This window comes from Elgaria multicarinata, chromosome 9 (genome assembly GCF_023053635.1).
Source record: "Elgaria multicarinata webbii isolate HBS135686 ecotype San Diego chromosome 9, rElgMul1.1.pri, whole genome shotgun sequence".
Taxonomy (NCBI): domain Eukaryota; kingdom Metazoa; phylum Chordata; class Lepidosauria; order Squamata; family Anguidae; genus Elgaria; species Elgaria multicarinata.
In genome coordinates, this window is record NC_086179.1 from 33,615,695 (window position 1) to 33,640,565 (window position 24,871).

Here is a 24,871-nt window from a genome sequence, read left to right on the forward strand (position 1 = left end):
ACACCCAAGATGGCTGCTGCAATGACATGGGATAAGCTATCCAATGATGAAGTGAGTCCTTTTTCCCCTAGTTCAGGTGTGGGCAACATGCACACACACCCATTTACCCCTGCTGCCTCCTCTGTTTGCCATTTTCTTCATTGCTCTGTGCCTAGTGGGGTGGTGGTGGTGTCAGAGACCAAAATGGCCTCTAGGCCTCCCAAAGTTGCTGACCCCTGTCTTTGTCATCACAGAACTCAGGCACCTGACTTGCTTATGCCAAGAGTCAGAGTTGTGCCCTTTGAGGCAAGGGTGGTCATAGCCCCCGCCTATCAGGGGCATGACACACCTCCTTCAGCCAAAGTTCAGTCAAAGCAGCTAGGTTATATTCCCACTGAACTTCCCCAAAATTCCAGTTTCATTATCTGCTTTAGGCTAGAGCCCTTAGGCCACTGTGCAAAAGGAGACTCGATGCATTAGATAACAGCTATGGCTTTTTAGCGAAGTAGCAAACACGTCACTGTGCAAGCAGTCCAGCTTTGAAAACCCCTCTCTGTACCAAAGTACTATGGAAGCAACACAAGAAACTGGTGAGAAGAGCAGAGAGTTTATTGAGTCTTAATTTCTATGCCATGATCAGTGGCAGATAAGCTGTGTAGAGAGATTTCATAGAATATGAGTGCATCCATACTAAAGCCCTTTAGTGACGCAGCTGAGGCATGGCTTTTCCTCAATCAACTGGATGTGGGTTTTTTTTTAAAAAAACAAAGGTTTGAGACAGCACTTTTTACAAACCACAGTATTATCCAGAAATGCCCTTCCCCATGGACAAGATCATTCTATAACACCTACTCGGAAGTAAGATCCATTCAGCAAAGGCTGTTTCTAACACTATTTGAAATCCTCCTCTTGCCAGCTTTATTCCTTCACGTTGCAAAGGGCTGGGAGATTCATTCTAACCAGCATCTCTAAATTGCCCAGTGTCAGTTTCTCTTCCCACTGGGGGGGGGGAGGAGGAATTAATTACTTGTTTCTTGAGATTATTTTTTCTTTGCTTTTGTTAATCCTGAAATAGCACTTTTACAGCACTAGGCTGCCATTAAAACAAGTAAAGCATAATGAGAGGAAATGAATAATTAGAAGACCCCCCCCCCCAAACACACACAAATAGAGAACCTGACATTGGGGCAATTTGGACAACCTTAATCTTTTTAAATATTCATTAAAAAAAAACCCACCCCAACCCACATCAACAAAAAGCAATAAACAGGCTGTACCTGCAAAACAGAAGCAGATGGCACGGAAGCCTTCAAAAGCCCAAATAATGCTTTTCCTTTCACTACTGGGCATGCTGGTACTACAGCACAAATGGATTTTGTTTTTTAAAAATCATAATAATAATAATAATAAAAAGCCACACGTCAGGTCTGGAAAAACACAAGGCAATCAGAAAACTCTGGAATGCAACAGATGCACAATAATGTCATGTGGGTGTAGACTTAACAGAGGGAGTAGACTTAACAGCTAGTGCAAAAGCACCCCAAGATAATACTGGGGTCTCTCAGAGAGGTACAGGAAAAGAATCCAGCTGGTGCCAAAGTATTCCGTCTCTGAGCCACCTAGTCGAGGTCAGTCCAAGAGGTGAAGGGGCAGAATCTGGAATCTGTATACGAAAGAAAGGGGTCAGTCTCTGCAGTTCATAATTAGGAGTTTCTTGTGTGCCCCCCTCCCCACACCATTACTCCCTTTCTTAAACAGTGGGTAGCTCCAGGTTGTCATTACAAGTTTTAAGAGGAAGAGAAAATCGGAGATTTCTAGTGAGTGGATGCTCCATTCACAGTCTGTAAAGTTCACTGAAGACCTGCCTGCTGCTTAGACAAATAAAAAATGAGGAAATAAAGCTTACAGATTACATTTCTTCCTCATTTTGGGTATCTGCAAAATAAAAAATAAAAATGCCCACCTTCTGGTGGAAACTGCAACTACCTGCCCAGCTTCAAAGGAGGGCAGTGCCCATTTATGTCTGGGATAGGTGAGCTATGGCACACCAGATGTTGTTGGGCTCCCATCAGCCTCAATCAACATGGGCAATGAGGGATGATGGGACCTGGAGTGCAGCAATGTCTGGAGGGTTACAGTGACATCAGTAGCTCCTTCCTGTTCCTTCCGCCTAGTTTTTTTGTTTCCCAAATTAAACAGGTGTATTTGAGATTCACCAGATCAAGAGGGAATACAACAGCTTTAAAGGAAAGATCCCATTCAGTGATAGATTTTCAAATCTTTATGAAGCATTTGGGCTTCAAGAATATGGGTCCCTGAAACTTCCCTCAAGCCAGGCAACACAAACATGGTGTCAAAGAATACATTTTTATTGCTCAAACAGTCTAAGGGAATGACACGATTTACCTAAGATGAGGCAGATCACAAACATTCTTAAATACACACAAGTTATAATCACTAAAAGCAAAATGAAGATAGTAGCAAACATATTGATAACGTAACACAACCTAGGTTCAGTAAAACCTGGGTTCCTCTTAATCTAACAGTCAACATCAAAGGTTCATATTTAGCCAAATGGAGGGCATTGAGGGCAAAGCCAGCCTACGCACGTATGGCGGGTTTCTCGTACTCCCAGGGTTTTTCTCTCAAACTGATGAAACCCTGGCCTTTTATAACCCTCATGATGCTAATGACCTCATCCTCAGGTTTGGACCTGGTCACACCACCATTCCCATTTTTCTCAATGTAGCCTGGTCTGCCACTGATACCAGTAACACCCAGATGGAGGTATCACTGCTGAATTAAGCTACGTGCCGCTTCCAGCACTTGACCGACCCGTTCATGACAGCCTCCCTCTATTTCTAAGAATATATTTCATTACTCATAGTTATCTCACTACACATACATACAGAATTAGTCACACCTACAGGATACAATAAATTCTTATCAATTCTATTCACTGCAGTGCATATTCTGCTACAACAGGTTCTCAACAGTGATTTATGTATGCCACTGCTGGTTAGGGTGACCCTATGGAAAGGAGGACAGGGCTCCTGTATCTTTAACAGTTGTGTAGAAAAGAGAATTTCAGCAGGTGTCATTTGTTATGCACGCAGCACCTGGTGAAATTTCTTCTTCATCGCAACAGTTAAAACTGCAGAAGCCCTGCCCTCTTTTGTATCTGGTCACACTAAGCAGGGCTCCTGCAACTTTAACTGTTGTGATGAAGAGGGAATTTCACCCGGTGCTGCATGCATACAAATGATACCTGCTGAAATACCCTTTTCTACGCAACTGTTAAAGATACAGGAGCCCTGTCCTCCTTTCCATAGGGTCATTGACTGTAACAGTAAATGATTGATTGGTTGTGATTGATAGAAGCTTGCACATACTCTGACACTAATGCACACTGTTCTGCATGAAGACCAATGGGAATTCACCATCAGCTCCTTTTTCTTGCTTCAGTTCCACAGAAATATGTTGGCTCCTCTGCCCTCCTCTGCCGAGAGCAAGTAAAACTGGAGATCAACTTATTCTGTAGAGATCAACCTGTACAGCAAGGCTGAGGAACCTGTGGTCATCCAGATATTGTCAGACTCCAATTCCCATCAGCTCTAGACAGCTTGGCGAGTGGTAAGAAATGTTGGGAGTAGCGGTTCATCGACATCTGGACGGCCTCAATTTCTCCAGTCCTGCTGCAAACTGCTGGAGTCTAGATTAGGATATCGAGGTGGTGGCTGATTGTGGCTTAGCTGGGAGAACAGTTTCTTTTTGTGTTTGATGCCAAAGAAGCAATAGTATCCTGTATGGGGATACTATCAGGGGATTTCTATTACCAGCAAGGGAGAAGGGGGATGGGGGAGAGCTAGTTCTGGGCCCAGGTAGGTGGTGGTGGTGGTGATGGGGAGGATGTGTGGGCTTTTCTCTCATATACCATATTTCTTCAATTCTAAGACACACTTTTTTCCCCTTATAAATATCTCTAAAAATGGGGTGCATCTTAGAATCACGGGTGTGTCTTAGGTTTTTTGTTTTTTTGGTGGTACTGAAATTACTGTGCGTCTTACAATTGATGGTGTCTTACAATCAAAGAAATACAGTATCATTCCTTCTAGTCCTCATTTTAGGCAGCGCATGCTATTACTAAGTAGCCAAAATAGTACCACCCACACAGTATTAATATGCTTGGGGAAACCCCATGGTTCACAGAAGTAGAAAAAAAAATCTTTAGAAAAATAACCTGGAGGTGGCAAAACCACCCCCAAGAGACTAGGGACATTGATAGACTTGTGTAGTCTTTCATATTTCAACCATATGAAAAGGAGGCCAGGGCTTCTGTATCTTTAACAGTTGTATTGAAAAGGGAATTCCAGCAGGTGTCATTTGTATGCATGCAGCACCTGGTGAAATGCCCTCTTCATCACAACAGTTAAAGCTGCAGGGCCCTGCCTGGCATGACCAGATACAAAAGAGGGCAGGGCTCCTGCAGCTTTAACTGTTGTGATGAAGAGGGGATTTCACCAGGTGCTGCATGCATACAAATGACACCTGCTGGAATTCCCTTTTCAATACAACTGTTAAAGATACAGAAGCCTTGTCCTGCTTTCCATATGATCACCCTAGGCTTGTGCCCATAGGGCCCTGCGTCTGAATGCATTCCCCAGGGCCCTGGATTTCACAGAATGCTGACTGTTTGTTGGTGCCAATGGAAGTTTTTATTTTTCTCAGCATAAGTGCCATACAGGGGGGAATTTTTAAGGGGGATTGCAGCTGGGGAAGGAAGGGTTAACTGTCTCCTTCCCATATGCAGCAACATCCCTCCCCACAAGAAATCTTGCCCTGCTTGGCAAGTAAGCTTTGTCTGAGATGTGCGGGGTCAGGGTACACATTAATTGAAGAATTTATCCTATTTAGGCTATTTGGGTGAGAAATGAATGGGCTGGCATTGCCTCCTGCAAATTTAAATAAATCCTGTTAATGATTTTCTACATTTGCATTTAGAGATATAAATTGGCATATGCAGATTTCATGCAGATTTGTGTCCCAATGGGCCTGGGCCCAGAATCTTTTAAGGTGTCTAGCAATGCCCCTGGTGAGAACTGGGCATGCTCAATGGTTACAGAATGCTGGGTGAGTGTTGCGGGAAAATGGGAGTGGTTCGGGGAAAGGAATGGAAGAACTGGGAGACTGAACAGGAAGCGCTTGACATATCAAGCTCAAATTGGCTCTGTATTTACATCTTTCCAGTTTCATCACATGGATTGGCCCTCATTTAAGTATACTTCTGGATCGGGAGGTACCAAGTTTCAGATCTCTAGTGCTGGGTCATCAAGCCGTCTTTCCAGGGCATATTTAAGGAACTGCATAAAAGGTGGCTTTTTCATGGTAGAGTTCCCAAAATAGCACAATGGTCATAAGGAAGGGGTGCCTGGGGCAAAGAATCACATGGAAGTTGAGGTTCAAGAGGACTCCCCTTCGAACAGGTTTACCAAGTTCCTGGGGTTCGAAGGTTCCTCTGGAAGTGGAGGCTGGTGGGACTGCTGTCAGTGGGGTGGTGAATCCACTCTGGTTTCCAGTCAGAACTAGTCAGAACTCTATCCAAAGCACTGAGCTCCTTTAGAGTTCTGCCTGGTTCTGACTGAAACCCAGAGTGGATTCACCAACCCACTGGCATCAGAGCCACCATCCTCTACTGTTCTTGCACTTGACCAATTCTGGATGCAGACTCAAGGGGAGGAAACCCTTCGCTACTTACCCTTAAAGGACAATGCATCCCCTTTTCTTTGTCTTCGTGGGTTGCGGACAGAGAACCGCCCGGATAGCCTCATCAAACACCGTTTTCAGGCCGCGCTGGGTCAGAGCTGAGCATTCGAGGTACTTCACTGCCTCTGTGAATATAAGAAAGCCACCGCTTTAGGGGAAGGGGTGAGACTGCAGGAGTTTCTTTTTCTAGCCCCACTACCAAGCTCGGTGCCACCACAATAGCATCGTTGGGCAACTGCCGGCGTTCCAGGCTGGATCCACCACTAACATCTATGCATCCCTGTGCCATCTACTCAGAGGTAAGTGCCATGGAGTTTAGAAGGATTGCAGCCTAAGTGATATAAAGCTAGATTTCAGCATTTTTACTAGGCTCTTGCTTGCTCTTCATAGTAGATTTTCTACAAATACTGACCTAGGTTCCCTCCTCCAGAAAATGTACAAGAAGTTGCAATGAAAAAATAGCAAGGGGAAAAATTCCTTTTTTTAAAAAAGTTGGAATGTTGTTTTCAGAGGACACCGTGTGTTACTTCATACCAACATAGCCCATAGGAGCTGATCACACAGTCTCTCCGCAGCAGGGGATTCCCTACACCAGGAATGCAGAAACTCCAGTCTGTGGGTTTGTCATCTGGCCTTTGGAACCTCCACGAGTCCCCCAGGGGGGCGGGGCTTGGCCTCCAACCCCCATCCCTTGAAGGAATCCCCTATAAAAGAATCCCTGCTGTTATCTGAGATGAGAGATAACAGCGGGGATCTGGCTAGTGGGGAATTTGTCTGGTGCCAGGAAGAATGGCTGCTTATTCCAGCCCCACCTGAGCAGCTTCCAGGGAGATGTCGCATGCTGCACAAAGCCAAGGACATGGCCTGTGCTGGGAGGAGCAACTGAGTCTTTCTTCCCTTGCCTCTTGCCACCCTCAGTGGGGATGGCTCCTATGCAGATCATCATGCTCAATGAGAGAAGGTTTCTGAGCATAAGTGCTGGCACATACTCCACCCCCACTTTAGTCCTACGCATGAATCTTATATAAGAATACGTTAGAGTAAGTAAGATCTTACTACTCAAGATCTACCAGACTGATTTTGCTCATTTTTGTTTTAAAGGGAAGCTTGAGCAGTGCAGACATGCACAAAATTTTGAAAGTTTGAAAAAGTTCAAAGCTTGAGCTTTAAAAGCAATTAATTCCCTCCATGCCAAAAAGCAGAGCAGCTCTTCTGCCAACAGGATGACCAACAGCCCAGCTTGGCCAATCAGTATGGCATGAAGGCGGGCTCCAGGCGTAGCCATGTGATTTGGCTGTCTCAGCCAGTGGGGAAGGAAAAGGGACAGAGACGGGCAATCGGGGCGCATGAGGGAGTGGGAGGGAATGCACGGCATGCAAATTTCAGAGAAGGGACTCCCTATGCATGAGCCACATTTGCATTATTCATGGGACCCTCTGTGATGAGAGGACTGAGGGGCGAAAAGGCAGGAAAAGAGCAGGACGACTAGCGCCCGTGGCGACAAGGGCTTTACACTTGTAGCTGCATAGGGCTTCTGTTGTGTCAAGATACCATGATGTAGTGTTATGAAGTGCAGGAGCATATGGGTCCCTCAGTAAAGCATGGTACGAAAAGCATTGCGATGCAACTGTATATCTGATCACACTGAAGTAGCTTCTTTGCAGTGCTTAGGTCATGCCTATGTGCACATTAGTAACACAGAGGAGGAAAAGATGGAAATGGGATGAAGGGACTGAAAGCGGCGTCAAAAATTGCACATGCTCCAATCCTGGAGTGAATTTTAGAAATTCTCTCAGTTAAACTGGAGATCAGGGGGAGCGGGGCGCAGCAAGGCACAGCAGGCAAGAGAAACAAAAAAAGAGGTGCAGATCGTGGGGGTGGGTGGGTAAATCCTCTTATGCCTAAGGAAAAACATGTGCATATTTCACAGAGGGCATTCCTCTGGTTGAAGGCAGCCTCTGCTATTTGAAGGGATGCCCAACCTCAGTCCACTTTAAAGGTCCATAACCATAAGAAAAAGTGACAGTCAGCAGAGGTCTTGAAGTTGCCCATCAACAGTGGGCACGCGGACCACAGACTGAGCAGGCACATGGGTCACAGTCTTCCCCACTATGTATTGTATTTCTACTTAAATTATGGTAATTCTGCCTAAATTTGTACCTAGGAATATAAATCAGCATATGCAGGTTGTATGAAAAATGGTGTCCTCTTCTGCCCATCCCTCTCCTCTCTCTTGACTGCGGCTGCATTTCCTCTTTTTTGACAATGTGTAGGTGGCCACCCTTCTCCTTATATTTTTTTCAGAGTAATGAATGCTGGCCCAAGTCATTTTGTTGCCCAAGGCAAAAGTCAAGATGGCACCCTCCAACTCCAAGTACAGGAGCTAAGTGAACTGGTGGTTGAAACTTACTTCAGTACAGGCAGTGGGACAGTCTCCTGTACTGCACATGAGAGCAACAGGCTAGCTTAGTGGGGATAGGACCAGCTGTGTGCAGCCTCTACTGCCCGAGGCAGTTGCTTCACTGTGCCTAATGGTAGGGCTGGCCCTGCTTAGGCTGATACTTTTTGTAACTTGATGCCCATGGAAATGTTTACTGATCATCGTGCTTTACAAGTGGACTTATGCCAGCTTTCCCCACTGGGTGCCCTCCATATGTTTTAGACTACAACTTCCAGGTTTCTTGACCATTGGCCATGCTGGATGGGGCTGATGGGAGCCAAAGTCCTAAACAACTGGAGAGCACCAGGCTGGGGAAAGCTGTCCTGTGCCAATAGTTCTCCGGTTGACGTAGAAGGGAGCCAAAATAGACAAACAGAAGAAGAAAGTAGTATAGACTTATTTTTGTAGTATAGCAATATAAATATCAATATAACAGGCACACTATGGGTCTGCTATTATTCTGGAAGAAGAGAATACTAGACTGACTGAAAAGGAAATATTTTATGGACTGGAACAGGTATTTTTGTCTGTGTGCCCAGACAGCAGTTCCCCCCACCACACACACACACACACACACACTCACTCACACTGGCCATCTAAGGCATGCCACCTGTCCGTTCTCTCTGCCTTGTGTATCCCACAATCTCCCACCCATCTAGGAAAGAATGTACAGTGCCTGTACAATTAGAGAAAAGGACTTAAGAAAGACCTAGAGTAAAACTCTGTGTTCGCTGGTTAGTCTCATATCACAGAACAGGAAAAGGAAGCTGTGGTTGAAGAACATTTCAACTGTTAGTTCTTGAAGACGTCCTTCCGGCCATAGAAAGATGAGGAGAGGAGAGGAGAAAGAGGAAGTCTGCTAATATCAGCAGCTCCAGTGTTCACAAACAAATGGGCTTATCTAGAAGCACTTGGAAGAACTACCAATGGGGCCCACAGTCTCGGCAAGAAAATAAGCAGAGTCGTGGGATTTCTCCAGGACTGGCTTTCGCTTTCTTGCCATCTGAGGCAAAAGGTTTTTGCCTTCCTCATTCAGCAGCCTGTTCTGCCATTTTATGGCCCACATGTGGTCTGTTCTGATAGCAAAAGGAAGGAAGCTATTCTAAGATGGTGTCATCAGGCATATATACAAGAGTTCCCCAGAACGTTGGGTGGAGCAGGGATAGACAGATCATTCTATTTCTGGTCCATGTCATTTTCACATGTGTTCAATCATAAATCTGTTTCCACATCAATCTGCATTTTTTTTCTTTTTTTAAAGCACAAAAATGGCATTTAAATATGTATATTTTGCACATATTTCCTCCCAAGCTACACATTTCATCTTTAAGTTAGCTTTCCCCAACCTGGTGTCCAGCAGGTGATTTGGACTTCAACTCCCATCAGCCCCAGCCAGCATGGCTATTGGTCAAGAATTCTGAAAAATGCACCAGGCTCAGCAAGCCAGATTTAGGGTGCTTCAAGATTCCTCATTGTTTTTCTGCCTCATTGTTCCTTTATCACCACTTGCATTCATTGCGGATGACACACGTTATCTGGCAGTATGCACATTTTTTTTTGGTAATGTACGCATGAATATATGCATCTTTGTGCACATTTTAAAATGCAAATTTCTTGCAATTTCTTGATAATGCAGAAATACTGTTTTGTGCATACTTTTCTCAGACATATGCATTTTGCGGGCATTTATGCACATCCCTCCCACCCCTGAGATGAGCTCCATTGGAAAGCTTGCAAAAATGTGGATTTCAGAACACAACTGTGTCTTGCTTCGCTGAAAGGCTTGAGAGCTGCTGCCAGTCAATGGTGACAATACCAGGCTGGATGGTCAGGCAATGGTCTGACTCAGTATAAGGCAGCTGACTTAAGTTCCATGCATTCATCTCATGTCATGTAGGGCTAGGAAAGCCATCTCCCTGTTACCTACCAATCTCTTTGGCCAGAGCAAGGCCTTGTGGGTACGTAATGGGTGCCAGCTTCTTCTCCTTGAGCTTCTCGATGGTGTCCTTGTCATCCCGGAGATCCAGCTTTGTACCCACAAGGATCATGGGAGTGCTCGGACAGTGATGTCGTACTTCAGGGAACCACTAGAGAGAAGTTCAAGATTTGCAAGGGAGTGAGATAAAGGACATGGGGAGAGGGAGAGAAAAAGAAAAACTGGGCTGTCTTTTTGTAACAATGAGCTCTACCTAGCAAACACTTCACAGTGAATAAGGGCACCCTGGCTGGATCCAGAATTCTGTTTCTAAGAGTAGCCAGTGGGATGCTCCTAGGAAGCTTACAATCAGGCCATAGTGGAGATAACCAAGCCAGTTGTAGGGGGGATCAAAATATTCAGGGTCACTAGATGTTCTCCCCCCACCCCTTGTAGTTGTTTTAGACACATTCCAAGTTCACTGTTGCGTGCTTTGTGCCTCTTTCTGCACTGTGCAAACCCAGGACAGCCTTACCTTAGCACGGACATTTTCATAAGATGCAGGGCTGACTAGAGAGAAGCAGATGAGGAAGACATCCTGTAGGCAGAAAATTTTTAAAAAGAAGAAGAAAACACTTGAAAAGTGACAGTGTAAGTTAGTGCTCTCCCAGAAGTCCCATGTTGTGAAACACAATATACCAAGTACTATAGCGCTTTGCCAAATGCTCAAGGCATTTCCCACAACATCTCAGTAGATTTTATTGTAAGTTCAGCCACTATTACACCCCCTTTAACTGATAATAAGAAATTCAGGAATGCAGAAGAATGTTATTAATTAAAAACAGTGCATGAAACCACATAAAGAAACCTGAATATGTACAATCAGTGGGAAAAAACACAAAATGAATATTTGCATGCACCAGTTGATTTTCATTGCATTACAAAATAAGGGCATGATCCATTTAAGCCTTCTTGAGTCCCTTTGATTTCAACGGGGGTTAAGCATCTCTTTATTTAAATTAATTGTGTTGTACAATTGCCTTACTTTAAATGAAAAGGAAGACTGCATAGAGATATCAAAGACTACCCCAATGTAGAAATGCAGATTATAGAGTAATCCTATGGTACCTGGGAGAGCTTCTTACTTAGTTTGTGGATACTGCTAAACTTGCACAAGCCATGATGTGTTGTTTGGCTAATATAGCTGACTCTGAATCTGCCTAATTGCTACCATTCAATATTTCTCAATACAGATGAAAACAGTGTTAGAACTATTTATTTTTCTTGCGAGTTCAGAACACACCATTCCACATTCCCTGTCATTAGCAATGTAATTAAAGGTTTTAGCTCTTTCATCATCCTTGTACTGACATCTGATTTCCCTTCACTGCTGAATATTCCTGACATTGTGGTTTGTGAAATTTAACATAATACTTTAACCCTGGCAGGATCAACACTACTGCTTTAAAATAGCAGTACATGCTCCATAAACAGTTTTCAACCCATTTTCAAAGTGTCTTATCCCACTTCTTGTAGATCTTGCCCCTGTTTGCTCCTGTGTAATCCTTGGTTTTAATTTACTATTACAAATAAGTGGTCTCATTACACATTAACCAATATCAATTATTGCTGTTAACTATCAACACCATTATTAAGTAGGGTGGCAATATGCAAAATAGGACAGGATTTCTGTGGCTTTAATAGGAGTGTGCCAAATTTTGGTGTGTGTGCATTTCTGGTGTGAAAAACAGTCCTCTGAGAACATCCCCCCCCCCCCAAACCTTGCCTCATCTCACCATTCTGCTCCTTTTTTGCAGCTCCTTGGAAATTTGTTTTTCAAGAGAGTAGTTCTTCTTGCTGGCCATGTGATCCAGCCAATCAGTGATCATCTAGTCAGTATGATCATGTCATAGCGTCAGGTAGCCGATCAAATATGGCTACCTGATGATATCACAGATTAGAATGATGACACGGAAAAGGATAACATTTTACCTCATTTTTTGCAGTCCTCTACCAATGATCATTACAGTGGGGGGGGGTGGATTTTGCAGGCAACTTTTTAATAACTGTTTTATTTATTTATTTTATTGATGACATACACCACTTTCCTTCACCATAAAAAGGAGTTCATGTATCCAGTATCAGAGGCAGTAAGCCTAAGGTGCACCAGTTGCTGGGAAACATGGGTGGGAGGCTGCTGTTGCACCACATCCTGCTTGAGGGTTCCTGGTTGAGAGCTGGTTGGCCACTGTGTGAACAGAGGGCTGCACTAGATGGACCCTTGGTCTGATCCAGCAGGGCTCCTCTTATGTTTTTATGAGTTGCTCAAAGTAGCTTAGAAAGTAGGAAAGTTTAAAAAACATGTTCAAGCTCTCCCATTTAATTCAGTCATAGCCTTTAACAATTAGGAAGAAAAAGACATTTTATCTGGTGCAGCTTTTCTTGCACAGAAGCCACACCTGCTTACATTTGTTCTTCTAATAAACTGTTTCAAGCTGAAAAGCCCTGGTCTCCTTTCTGTCTGCAGGTGGGAGAGGGGAGGAGGTGGAAGCCAGGGCCGTCCCAAGACATTTTGCTCCTTGAGGCAAAGGACAAGATGGCGCCTCCTCCCATTCCATGTACAAACTCTGACTAGACTGACAGGTGAATCCGTCTATCACACGAACGATGGTACAACGATCTCCACTGAACTTGAAGGCAGCAGTCTAGCTTTGGGGGTGCAAAGTAGGATGGAAGGTGCACAGTTCTCTCCTTGCACAACTTGCTGCATCCTCCCAGCATTTGCCACCTGAGCTGACTAAAGGTATGGCCAGCCCTGGTGAAAAACACAAGCCAAAGCTCATGCTACCATGCTGAAGAAGAGTGTAAACCTAACTCCTAGATCTGCTGGCTGGAGGGGGTTAGGATGCTGGGGAGGTCTCCCTCCACTGAGGTAGAGGAGTTCCACCAGTGGGGTGGGGGAGTCTGCCCACTTCAAGGCTCCAGTTACAATTGTGGAAAGCTCCTTAGGCATCCCTAAGCTCCTTAAGCTCCTGGAGCTGTTTCAACTGGTGGTAGGCTGCGGTCCTCCCTGCACCAGGGTATACTGGGAGTAGGACAGAGTGAAGGTGGCTTTCATCCACTGGATCCAAAGCTCTTCTATTCCCCAGTGAGGTTCCGGGCTCAGGCCTCCAATCTGCACCAACCTCAGGCTGGCTTCAGTATATTTCCCATCCCATTGAAATCACTGAGATCCACCAGAAGAAAAACCAGGAACCCACCACAAACACACACACACACACACACACACACACACACACACAAACACCTCCTGCCCTGGCCAGGTTATTTATGCTCTGGCAGGAATTGGGATGCAGCTGGGGCTCAGTGGCAGTTCACATCAGTTCAGATTTGGATTGCTCTGAAAGACTACTTATTCTTGCAGAATAAAAATCGCAAAAAGCCCAGTGCATTGGATTAAAACCTTTCTCAAGGGCAGCAAAGCCTGACATCATTGTTCTTCAGAGGTAGAGTAGCCCTGCCATTAGGGTGAAGTGGCCCATTCCAAGCTGCAGATTTTAGAGGTCCATTAAAGGGCACTACATTGGCAATTATTGGATTTATCCGTATCTATTTACACTCCCATTAGGGGCCATTTGGATTTTATGACTCAAGCACAGAAATATCTTGGGCTGCCTTTGCTCACTGGCAACTATCTAGGTATTCTGCCTTGCCTCTCTTCTCTCCCTTAGTTCCTTTGCATTTGCTTAGCACCTATAATTGCATAACATGGACATCCAGGGAGGCCAAATGCTCCAGCCTTGAGAACTCAGTGAGTGGCACAATTTGGTAATTTTAGACTCAGGACTTCATGGTCCTTCAGGGACCACCCCCTAAATGAGTAGGTTCAGCAGAGGCTGGTGGTTCTGATATCAGTGGGGCAGTGGATCCACTCTGTGTTTCAATCAGAACCAGCCAGAACTGTAGAGGAGCAATCCAAGGTGCTTCATATGGCCCCAGTGCTATTTCAGAGGCATCGCAGGGCCCCAGTCAGAATGAGCCAGAACTCTAAAGGAGCTTCTGCACCTTGGATAGCTCCTTTAGAGTTCTGACTGGTTCTGACCGAAACCCAGAGCAGATACACTGCCCTACTGTGATCAGAGCCACCAGCCTCCACTGGTGAGGTGTACTGGTTCAAAATGTGGCATGCCAGCCCTGCTGCTCCTTTTGCTGAGTGCTTAAAACTCCTGCTCAATGGCCCCATTGATGCAACTGGGGTATTGTAGGGATGTGTGAATCAGCCAAACTCAAGCTTGCTGAAGCTCTCCATTTCAAAGCTCATTTTGAGTCAGAAGGTGGTGAGCTTGGGGTGGAGAGGTCTTCTCTTTTTGCATGAACATCCACGCACATTTTTCAAAATGCAAAGTGTATTTATGGCCATTCCCCCCCCCCCCAAAATGCGTTATTTTATGAATGCTTTTCAAATGCACAGATGCTGTCGAACACATTTTTTTTCTGGATACGCGAACCACCCCCTGCAAGCTCAGAAATGTAGGCGCTTCAACAATGGATTGCTTCTGAGCCTGTGTTTGGTCCTGCTCAAAAATGAACTGGAACAAATATCTCATACATCCCCAGGTTATTTGAAAGAAGTGGGTGATCCACTTTCATCGGACAAGCAGACGTGAGGCTTTCTGGGGAGCCTTGGGAGATGGCAGAGATGGAGAAACATTCATCAACATCCTAATGAAGTTAGATTGTGAACATCACTCCTGCAGTGCAGACAAAACCCCAGTGGAAAAGTGCATAAGGAGGAGGCCTGAGGAAAATGCCTCCAAGTGACTCACCGTCTGCGGGTAGGAGAGAGGCCTCAAGCGGTCATAATCTTCCTGGCCAGCTGTATCCCACAGTCCCAGGTTTACAGGTTTGCTATCAACCATCACATTGGCAGAGTAGTTATCAAATCTGTAACAGAGGTATGTGTCTGGTCATTCAAGTTCAAAGTAACATGAGATATCTGAGACAGAGGGGTCGCGGTCCCATACTGTGGCTTTGGTCGTCAGGTAAGTTAGCGTAAGCAAGGTCACAAAAGGAAATTGTCCGATCTCTTCTTACTCCTTGCAGCCACCTGCACCACTAATCAATGTAAGATGGAGTTAGAGATGGGAGAGAATTCTTTGTTTGGCCCACATTTTTAAGCAAACCAACCTAATTTGCATTTCCCAAATTTATAAATGGATTGGAACAATCACCACCATAATACAAATTTATATTGCATTCTATACAGAATTGTCCTCTGGATTGTAAACTTCTCTGAATGTTGCGATACAGTCTTTGGTTCAAAGATTGTGTAGCAAAATGCTTAGGTTAGGAAAAGTGGCATAAAAAAAATAAGTCTATTAGGGAACACTGCATACAGAAATGCGTACGTTAGGGGAAATCATATACAAAAATAAATGCAAATGTGTGTGTGTGTGCTTTAAAATTATAGACTGATGCAGAAATCGGATGGACTGACTGAATGCATGCAAAAAATGACATGGGCCAGATATACTTCATACAGCTCAAGAAGGGGTTCAGGAGGACGTTGCAGGGGAGAGGGGTGGGTGGGATGGGGATCTTTCCTTCTGTGGACTTCTTTAAGTTGACTTATCTTAGGATCTGCCATGGAAGGCTTAGTCAGGAAGTCAAACAAGAACTTTATTGCCTTTGCTAAGCAAGAACAGAACAGACAAAGAGGAACTCCTGGTTCCAGCCAGAAACAATTAAATCCTGTGCCACTCAGGGTCTAAACTGTATAATCACCATTGTCTACACCTCATCCAAGTTCCATTTTTTGATCATTCCCCACTCCCTTAGCATTTCTCTGCACCCCATTCCACATTGTTCAGGACAGCTCCTGAAACTCCAGAGAGGAATTTTCATTTTGTTTTTTGTGATTGGGGCGATCAGTTGGTTGCAGGGGAAGAGGCTATTGAGAAACTGTCCTTCCATGAACTTCTGTAAGTTAGTTTACCTTAGGATCCAAGCCAGTGCTTGTTATAAAACACATTAGCAGAAAGGCTAAATACATCCCTCTTTGAACTTTCAACAGCTATTTTTCACTCAGCTGCTACTTAGGGGATTGGAAACACCTTTTCCAACATGTACTCTTTGCACTGATACCACCTTCTCTATCCACTCACCCATCAAAATAGTGGCCAAGGGTTTTTTTTTATTAACAATTTCTTAATTTTTACATGATCTTCGCCTGTGTTTTATGGGCTAATGGTGTGTTTGTGAAGGATAAAGCACTACAGATTTAATGAGTTTCTGAGATCTGAGTTTCTGGTCCATCAAACCTATTACTGTGAGATGGTTGTTCCTTCCCTGTGCCTGCTGCTCTCTGGACCAGAGTTGTGCTGTATGCATAAAGTGTGTTCCAGATTATAATGGACTAGAACAGCATCTATGATGACTCAAGACTGAGTATCTCGCAGTGACTCTGCAAATGATGTAAAATGAGACCAAAGTGGTAGAATTCTGCACTGCTACTCTTTAAATGTGGTGTTTGTGGTGTTTATGCATCATATTTTCACATTCTCCCCCATAAAATAAGCTCCCTGTATGAATACTAAGACCTTTTCTAAGTGAGGTTGCTAATTGGCTGTGAATCTGCTGTATCTACTTTTGGTTTCATTGCAGAATAGAGATCAGAGCGCTGCATGAGCAGCATTTCCTTTCCTGCTTTCCCTGAAGATAACCTCTACAGGGCACTGTGGTATAGCAGAATAACTCAACTACACAAGAGAAAATGGCACTTCCTTTCACTTTCACAATTAAATGCTGCACTTTCCCTAAAAAAAATCAAAGAAAGTGCTGGTTAGACACATAAGCAAAACTGAAGGATCACAATGTTGTCTAAAGAACTCGTAAACAACCATGAGCAGGGAATGATGAATGCACAATAAACGTCTTGTGTAGAAAAGCCCCACAAAACACAACAACACCCTTTACACCAAGGGTGGGAACTTGTGGCCTTCTAGATGTTATTGAGCTACAGCTCCCATCATCCCACTCCCTCAAACACTGTGATTGGAGGAGAACACAGTCACGGACAGCACTGTGGCAATTCCTAGGGCCGATCTACACCAAGCAGGATATAACACTTTAAAAACGGTATGAAAACGGTATTTGTAATGTGTCCTGGGCCTGAACAGTTGTCATAACCATTATAAACCGTTATAAACAGTAGTGTAGATTCTGCCCTAATTGGTTGGCCACAGATGTCAATATCATTATCTTCTAAATATGGAGATATTCAATTGACAGAAACACACACACACACACATACACACAGCACTGACACCTGAAAAAGCAGTCAGATAATTTCGGAGACGTTAGAAGCTCCGACCGGGCACGCCTCCACTCTGATAGTAATCGATGCGTTTGGAAGCGCAATCTCTGCTCTGGAAGATCGAATGCTCCACGGATCTTTGCGGTTACCAGATAATTCCGGGGCAGAGAGCACATCCCTATTATTTAATTCTCTATTTCCTTGAGCCATGGGAACTTGCCCCGGTGGCGTTTTCTCAACACAGGCCAAAGGCAGAGATGGGGTGGTTTAGGAGCATCAGCACTCCATATTAGTTCATTAGTTCATTAGACAGTAGCTAAATCCTGCCGTTTTTTCCTGTATAATATTGCCAGGATTCGATCATTTTGTCTGTCTCTTCTGCCAAGACTCTTGTTCATGCACTGGTTATTTCTCGGTTGGACTACTGCAACCTCCTTCTCACTGGCCTTCCTTCTTCTCACATCAGTTCGTTGGTTTCTGTTCACCACTCTGCTGCTAATATCATCTTCTTGGCTCTCCGCTCTGACCATGTCACTCCACTTCTGAAATCTCTTCATTGGCTTCCAATTCACTTCAGAATCCAATATAAACTTCTCCTGTTGACCTACAAAGCTTTTCACTGTCTAGCTCCTTCCTATCTTTCCTCTCTCATCTCACACTATTGCCACGCTCGTGCTCTTCGCTCCTCTGATGCCATGTTTCTCGCCTGCCCAAGGGCCTCTACTTCCCTTGCTCGGCTTCGTCCATTTTCTTCTGCTGCCCCTTACGCCTGGAACGCTCTTCCAGAACATTTGAGAACTACAAGTTCAATCGCAGCTTTTAAAGCTCAGCTAAAAACCTTTCTTTTTCCTAAAGCTTTTAAAACTTGATTTTGTTCTGACTTTTATATTGTTAGTTTTACTCTACCCTGTGCCTGCTTGGTGCATTCTCTTCCCCTCCTTATTGCTTTATTATGATTTTATTAGAATGTAAGCCTATGTGGCAGGGTCTTGCTATTTATTGTTTTACTCTCTACAGCACCATGTACATTGATGGTGCTATATAAATAAATAAATAAATAATAATAATAATAATAATAATAATAATAATAATAATAATAATTCTAAAGCTCAAATTCACATTCTCCAAATCCTTTACCTCTCCCCTGCAGGATACTCACACAGTGGGGATATATTCTCCTGGGAAGGCATTTGTGGTATAGCTGATCAGGAGGCAGGTTTTACCCACAGCTCTGGAAAAAAAGAAAGGAGAAAAAAACTCATCTCATCATTGTTGTAATATGTCCCCTCCCCGGGCCCTAACAAAGGCAAAACAGGAAGGGAACCCCCACCCACCCCTTGCTTTACCTCCATGTAAGGAACTCTAGAAGGAAAGCATGAGAAGATGCCACCATGTTCATTCATTTATTCATTCCATACAGTCATTCATTTACAACATAAATGAATACATTTCCATTAAAACAAACAAAGAAACAAACAAACAGAAACTCTGGGGAAGTTAATTGACAGTTTGGGTGCCACCACTGACAACACCCCGCTTTACACATATGCAGATTGTACTTCTCCAAAAGAAGATGTATAGAGCACGGATTACGCATAGTAGGTCGTTAGTTGGCCCAGTGCCCTGTGTGATAGTGTGACCCCTGGACATTGATCAAAATGGGAGAGGGGCTTTTCCCTCCTCCCTGAGGTCACTTTTGCAAGCTAGAAGAGGCAGCTGGGGTGGGTCTCTCTGTGCCAGCTGCAAGAAATTTGTATTTCTGCATTGCTGCTGATTTTACCTTGGTTGTATTATGGTTTTATACTGTTGTTTTATACTTTGGTCTTAATTTTTGTGAACTGGCCAGAGAACTTCGGCTATTGGGCGGTACAGAAATGCAATAAATAAATAAATAAGGAGGGGGAGGGAGCTCTGACTCCTGGGTCCAAGGTTGGAGTGCTGTTTGCAACCTCACATCCAGGAAAATGAACTGTCCTATCGCCCCTCCTTAAAGCCATAGGATTGCTCTCTGCATGAGTATTATAATATGGGGATCCCCTGTGGAGGTCTCTAATTTTTATTCAACAGGAACCCCATGCATGTTGGAAAAGATTAGGGTGGGCGTGAGCATCTGACTCGGTCTATGAGGGCAGTGGACACCCTGTGTCCGGCCCCCATGGACTGAGTCAGGTGTTTCCAGCCCCAGCACAGACCCTGTCCTGAGGTACTCCAGCACGGGTCTGCCCTGGCTTCTGGCCTGGCTTCCTTTCTCCCTGCTGCATTAATGGTGGATGCCATTAACACAGCGAGGGGAAATGCACATTTTCCAGAGCCTTCAGAAAGCACGTATCTCCCCCTCCCTCATCCAATGGGGGCCTTAAAGGGACTACTAAAAGTGTTGATGCCGCTGACATCAGCACCACGGAGGAAATGTGCACTTTCCGGAGGCTCCAGAAAGTGCACATCTTCCTCCCCCCCCCCCCGGCCCCCATGCCGATGGGCCCCTGGAAGGCCCTTTTAAAGCAAGGGATGCTCCAGAAATTGTACATTTCCCCTACTGCAATAATGTGACCACCAGTAATGCAGCAAGGGAGAGGGCCAGAAGCCAGAGTGGGCACCTTCCCAGTGCTCGTGAACCTCAGGCGGCCCAGTTTGTGGGGGCGGCCAACAGCAGTGGAGATCCCAGAGTTCTCTCACCCCTAGAAAAGACTTGACATTCTCTTTATTTTGGATGCCAATGTTGGCAGATAGTCAGTTGCAACTCAGCTCTGCATGCAGATTGCCAAACCAGAGGGGGCAGGTTATGGCAAGTTAGGGTCTCTACCATTGGCAGAGGCAAACTAGGGCTGATCCTCTACCACTGGGAAGAGACCCTGCCTACCTACTAAAGCCCCCTTATTTCCTCCAGTTAAAAGGCGGCAAATTATCACCAGAGCAACACTGTGGAGAGCTACTACAAAGGTAAGTTTCTCTTCCAGGGTCGCCAACAGTTCAAGTGGTCACTGCAGCTGTGACTTTAATAGCAACATGCAAATTTTTGGAGGTGATCATATTCATTTCCATGCAGGTCCAGCCCTACCGTTAGGGAGAGTGAGGTAGCTGCCCCAGTCAGCAGTTGCTGGGGGGCAGCACTGAGGTGTTGGAGGGCAGAGCTATATAGATCACCCACTCTGGCCTGCAGCCTCTAAGCTAGCCTGCTGACCTCAGGTGCTGTTGAGAATATTGTCCCTTTGCAGGCATTGGGGTGAGATTCAATTGTGTGGTTGTTTTTTATACATGCAGTCGGGGCGGGCGCCATCTTGTCCTTCACTTCAGGCAACAAAATCCCTTGGGCCTGCCCTGTCTCCAGGATGCAGTAAGGTTTGTCTGCACATCCCCCCGGCTGTTAGAAAGACAAGAGCCTACTCATTTTATCCTGCTCAGTCCAAGGCAGCCATGGTCAGGGATGATGAGAACTCTAGTTCACAACCTCTGGAGGGCATCAGGTTGGGAAAGACTATTCTAAGGCTTCCATCCTATGCAATGCTAACGACATGAGACCCAATGACATCTGCTGGGTTACGTCTGGAGAAACATACTTGGGATGAGGGCAAGAAGTAAGATATTTATGGTGATTTGGATCCAGACCAGGTGTAACTGGAACCATTGAAAGTGATGTTACTTGACTAAGTCAAGCTCCATTGGTTTCAATATGTCTACTCTGTCTGGATCCAACCCTGGCAAAAATGGGTCATTCATCTGACACTAAAGGCATTCAAAAGACAGCTGGACAACCATTTGTCAGCAGGACAACCATCTGTAAGGTATGCTTTAGGGTGGATTCCTGCACTGAGCAGGGGGTTGGACTCGATGGCCTTATGGACCCCTTCCAACTCTACTGTTCTGTGGTTCTATGATTCTATGATTCTTACCCACCCAGATATGAAGATTCTTTATAGTCAGACAGTTGATCCATCAACTATTGGCAGTGCCTCTCTGGAGTCTTAGCGAGCAGAGGCCATTCTATCACCTAGTAAGCCTTTCTCAACCTGGTGCCCATGGCCAGGCTGTCTGGGAATGATCGGAATTGCAGTCCAACCCACCTGGACGACACCAGTTTGGGGAAGGCCAGCCTACTGCCTGATCCTGTCAACTGGAGATTGAACCTCGTCCCCTGTGCTGCCCCACCCTCCACTTCCACCTGCTCAAGAGAATTGTGCTTTCTTTGCTATTGCGTTCTGCAGCTCTGTGTACTTTCAGACTTCCTCCTTGAGGCCTTTATTAAGAGGAAGAGCCCAGGGTAAACTGCAGACACTGCTAATGTTTTTTTGTTTCCTACCGGCCCAGGTGACATCAGTACAAAAAATCCCTAGCATGGGGACAAGTTTAACCCTCTTGATACTGAGCTCAGAATTTCCTTTCAGGCTTCTCTCCAGCGCCTGACTGTTAAGAGTGCTGCTGTGAGCAGCTTCATGCACAGAACCCACCCAAGGTGCAGAACCCTAAGCACACTCACTAGAAGCGAGTGCCACCCAACATTCAGTGGGGCTTAGCTCCGAGCTAACATGCACAGTGCTGCAGGTCTTACAGGTGGACGAGGTGAGAGATTTTTCATGAGTTGATTTCAATTCGTGGAAATGAATATGCTTTTGAGTCAGTCGGAGCACATCACCAGGAAGGAGGTGAAGATTCGGCTCAACAAAGAATACTGTGTATTAGCAAATACCCTTAATCCATCACAAAGTGTTCCCAAAAAATATGCTCCCATTTTCTTGTGCTTCTTTCTTTTGTTAACTCTGGTGGCTTCTGACCGTGGCTCCTTTCTAATAAACAAGGAAGTTTAGTTGGGGGGGCATTTTGAGAAAGGAAGAGGAGTGTGTCAGGCCAAGAGCCTAGCCCCACCCTATAGCCACAGTAGTCTGGTAGCAAGCCCCAAAGCGGCTCCCTCCATTTCCTCCATGCTTTGCTTCTGAATAGCAAACTGTTGGGCTGGTTGCTGCATATTTAGGGTGCCTACTAGCACATTGCAAAAAAGGAAGAAGAAGAAGAAGAAGAAGAAGAAGAAGAAGAAGAAGAAGAAGAAGAAGAAGAAGAAGAAGAAGAAGAAGAGGAGGAGGAGGAGGAGGAGGAGGAGGAGGAGGAGGAGGAGGAGGAGGAGGAGGAGGAGGAGGAGGAGGAAATGCATCACCAAAAAAATGAGGACAGAAGAGAACACAGATTTGCATAAAATACACATATGCCCATTTATATGTATCACTGCAAATTTAGAAATAATTACTACTATTTAAGTGGAAATACAGTGGAGAAGGCTGTGACCAGAGACATGTGTGCCTGTTCAGTCTATGGTCATGGTGCTAACTGCTGATGGGCAACAAGGCCCAGCTTCCCTTCTGATAGTTCTTTATCTTTCAGCTGCACTTGAGTTGGATAGCCTTTCAAATAGAGGACATCTACAAATAGAAGACTCACTTCTGACAGCCCTTCAAAGAGGACTGTCCTCTGCAAAGTGGGACATGTGGCTATGCTATTTTCCAAGGGCTGCTTTTATCCTCAGAGCCTTCAGCCGCTGACCACTAGTCTATGACTAGTGACATCAGGAAGGGATCATTCAACTTCCACCCCAGGGGTCACAGGGGTCCTAGTATAAACCTCAGAAACTTCTTGCGTCTTGGGCTTCCAAGTTACAAATGTTCTAGGCCTCCTAGAAACAAATGTTTTGCCAATTTCCAGTGCAGAGTTGAAGGAGTGTCAAGGCACAGAAAGCACACCCCAGACACAAGGTCACAAACTGAAGGTCCATACCTTCATTCTGAAAATTGAGAATTGACTGCACTGATGTAGGCTTGCATTGTGCCAACCCAAAGGATGCAACAGTTGTGTTAAATGCTTTGGAAGTTTCAGTGATGCATTCCATATCTGTGAAATGTCTATCTGCCCCAGAGTGCTTAAAGAAAGTGGCCATGTACCAATAGTCCTCTGCACTCTGTTCCCGACTTCACCACCAATAATAGCACTGCCAGCAATTGTGACACAGAAATAACACACACGTTCTAGCCAGGCTAGCATTTCCCTGAAAGGAGCTTGTCTTGATGTTCCATTTTGAAAGCATGAAGTGTTATTTCCCCACCCTTATCGTCCCTTGATGCAAATCACTGCCCCTTCTCATGCTTGCATGGCCTCTCTGAAAGAGAGATGGAGAGTCAGAGAGAGAGAGAGAGAGAGAGAGCAAGAGAGAGAGCGCACATGCACACACAATGCTGAAGGACCATCCCACCCTCTCCCGTGTCCCTCAAAAGAATGGTAGATACTTACCCATCTCCCACCACCACACACTTGATGGCTTGCATGACTGTGGCCTATTGGAACCACGGAGTCCAGCGAGTGTATCAGGCAAAGGAAATGGCTTCCTGCGGATGGCAGAAAGTCTTCTGCAGTTATGTCAAAACTGAAGCTGAACTGAACAGCAGGTTGTGGGTTAGGGAGGAAAGGGAAGAGAGAATGTTTCTCAACCCGCCCACTTGGCCCTTCCCCCAGCAGTGACTGTTTGCTGGTGGTGGTGGGGGGGAAGGGCATGCCGTTTGAAAGACATTTCTATCTTTTCATGCCCCAGATGGCTAACCATTTCCTTTCATCACACTCTGTGACTCCAAGCTTTGGACAGTATGGGAAGAGGTTGCTATGCAGCTTCTACCCAGGAAGAACCATCCAAAGAGCAGACGGAGAGAGAACACACACACACACACACACACACACACACACACACACACACACACAGAGGACATCTTCTTTTTTCTAATGGCTTCATGGCTGTCTTTGCCACCATGTTGAAAGAAGAGAGAAATGGTGATGAGAGAGAGAAAGGAAAGAAAATTCCAATTTTTAAAAAGACACTTAAAAAGTTACAATGAACTACTGTGTAATACCGTCCTTAAAAAAAAAAAAGCAATTATCCACAACATTGTCCATACCAATGCCAAATCCAGGTTTTGGGGGGCCTTTCAGCAAGGTACCCTCAGTGGGCCCTTACCTGAGAGGTCTGCCTACTCCTCGCTTCTGTCCCCACTGTCAGTTCACTTGTGTTCTCTCTCTGGACCCCAACTGTACAACTGCCTAGAAGGAGAGCACAAGGCCAATGAAAGATGCTGCTCTATCTCCTCCCTCTGCTCACTGATTGCACACTTGGAGAGGGCAGGTGAACAAGCAACAACAGTAAGGAGGAGGAGCGCCAGGAGGTCCCGAGGGTTGACAATGGCTCCTCATTCAGGGTTGTGGGCCTTGGCAGGTGCCAATAATCTGTCCCTGCCCCTGGTCCCCACTTCCATGTGATCAATGGAACAGCCATACCAATTCCGGGGTAAGCCTGAGACATTTTTCTGCCTGAGGCAAAGATGCCCCCTCCTCATTCAACATATTACAGATGCTGATAGGAATGGCAGATGAACTGTACTTAAACACTGGTGATGGGAAAGCACTCTATACCTGAAAGCAATAGGGCAGCTTA

The 24,871-nt window shown here is 45.2% G+C and overlaps 1 protein-coding gene across 1 annotated transcript; it reads right to left on the reverse strand.

Annotated features, from left to right (window-relative positions):
- Positions 1-570: 570 nt before the first annotated feature.
- On the reverse strand, positions 571-23,818 carry RAC2 (Rac family small GTPase 2). The gene is made up of 7 exons (XM_063133492.1): positions 23,683-23,818; positions 18,572-18,643; positions 14,924-15,041; positions 10,633-10,695; positions 10,110-10,269; positions 5,735-5,867; positions 571-1,642 (listed from the first exon to the last, which is right to left on the reverse strand). Exons 1-6 carry the CDS (start codon positions 23,715-23,717, stop codon positions 5,737-5,739), a joined length of 579 nt encoding a protein of 192 aa, XP_062989562.1. The 5' UTR covers positions 23,718-23,818; the 3' UTR covers positions 571-1,642; positions 5,735-5,736.
- Between the last annotated feature and the right edge of the window lie 1,053 nt (positions 23,819-24,871).

Bases quoted from the DNA above. Each gene is read 5' to 3' on its own strand.
- RAC2 (XM_063133492.1), bottom strand. From the start codon at position 23,717: ATGCAAGCCATCAAGTGTGTGGTGGTGGGAGATGG. The intron at 18,644-23,682 runs GTAAGTATCTAC...CTTTTTTTCCAG, and splicing joins TGTGTGGTGGTGGGAGATGG to AGCTGTGGGTAAAACCTGCC. The intron at 10,696-14,923 runs GTGAGTCACTTG...TTCTGCCTACAG, and splicing joins CTCTCTCCTACCCGCAGACG to GATGTCTTCCTCATCTGCTT.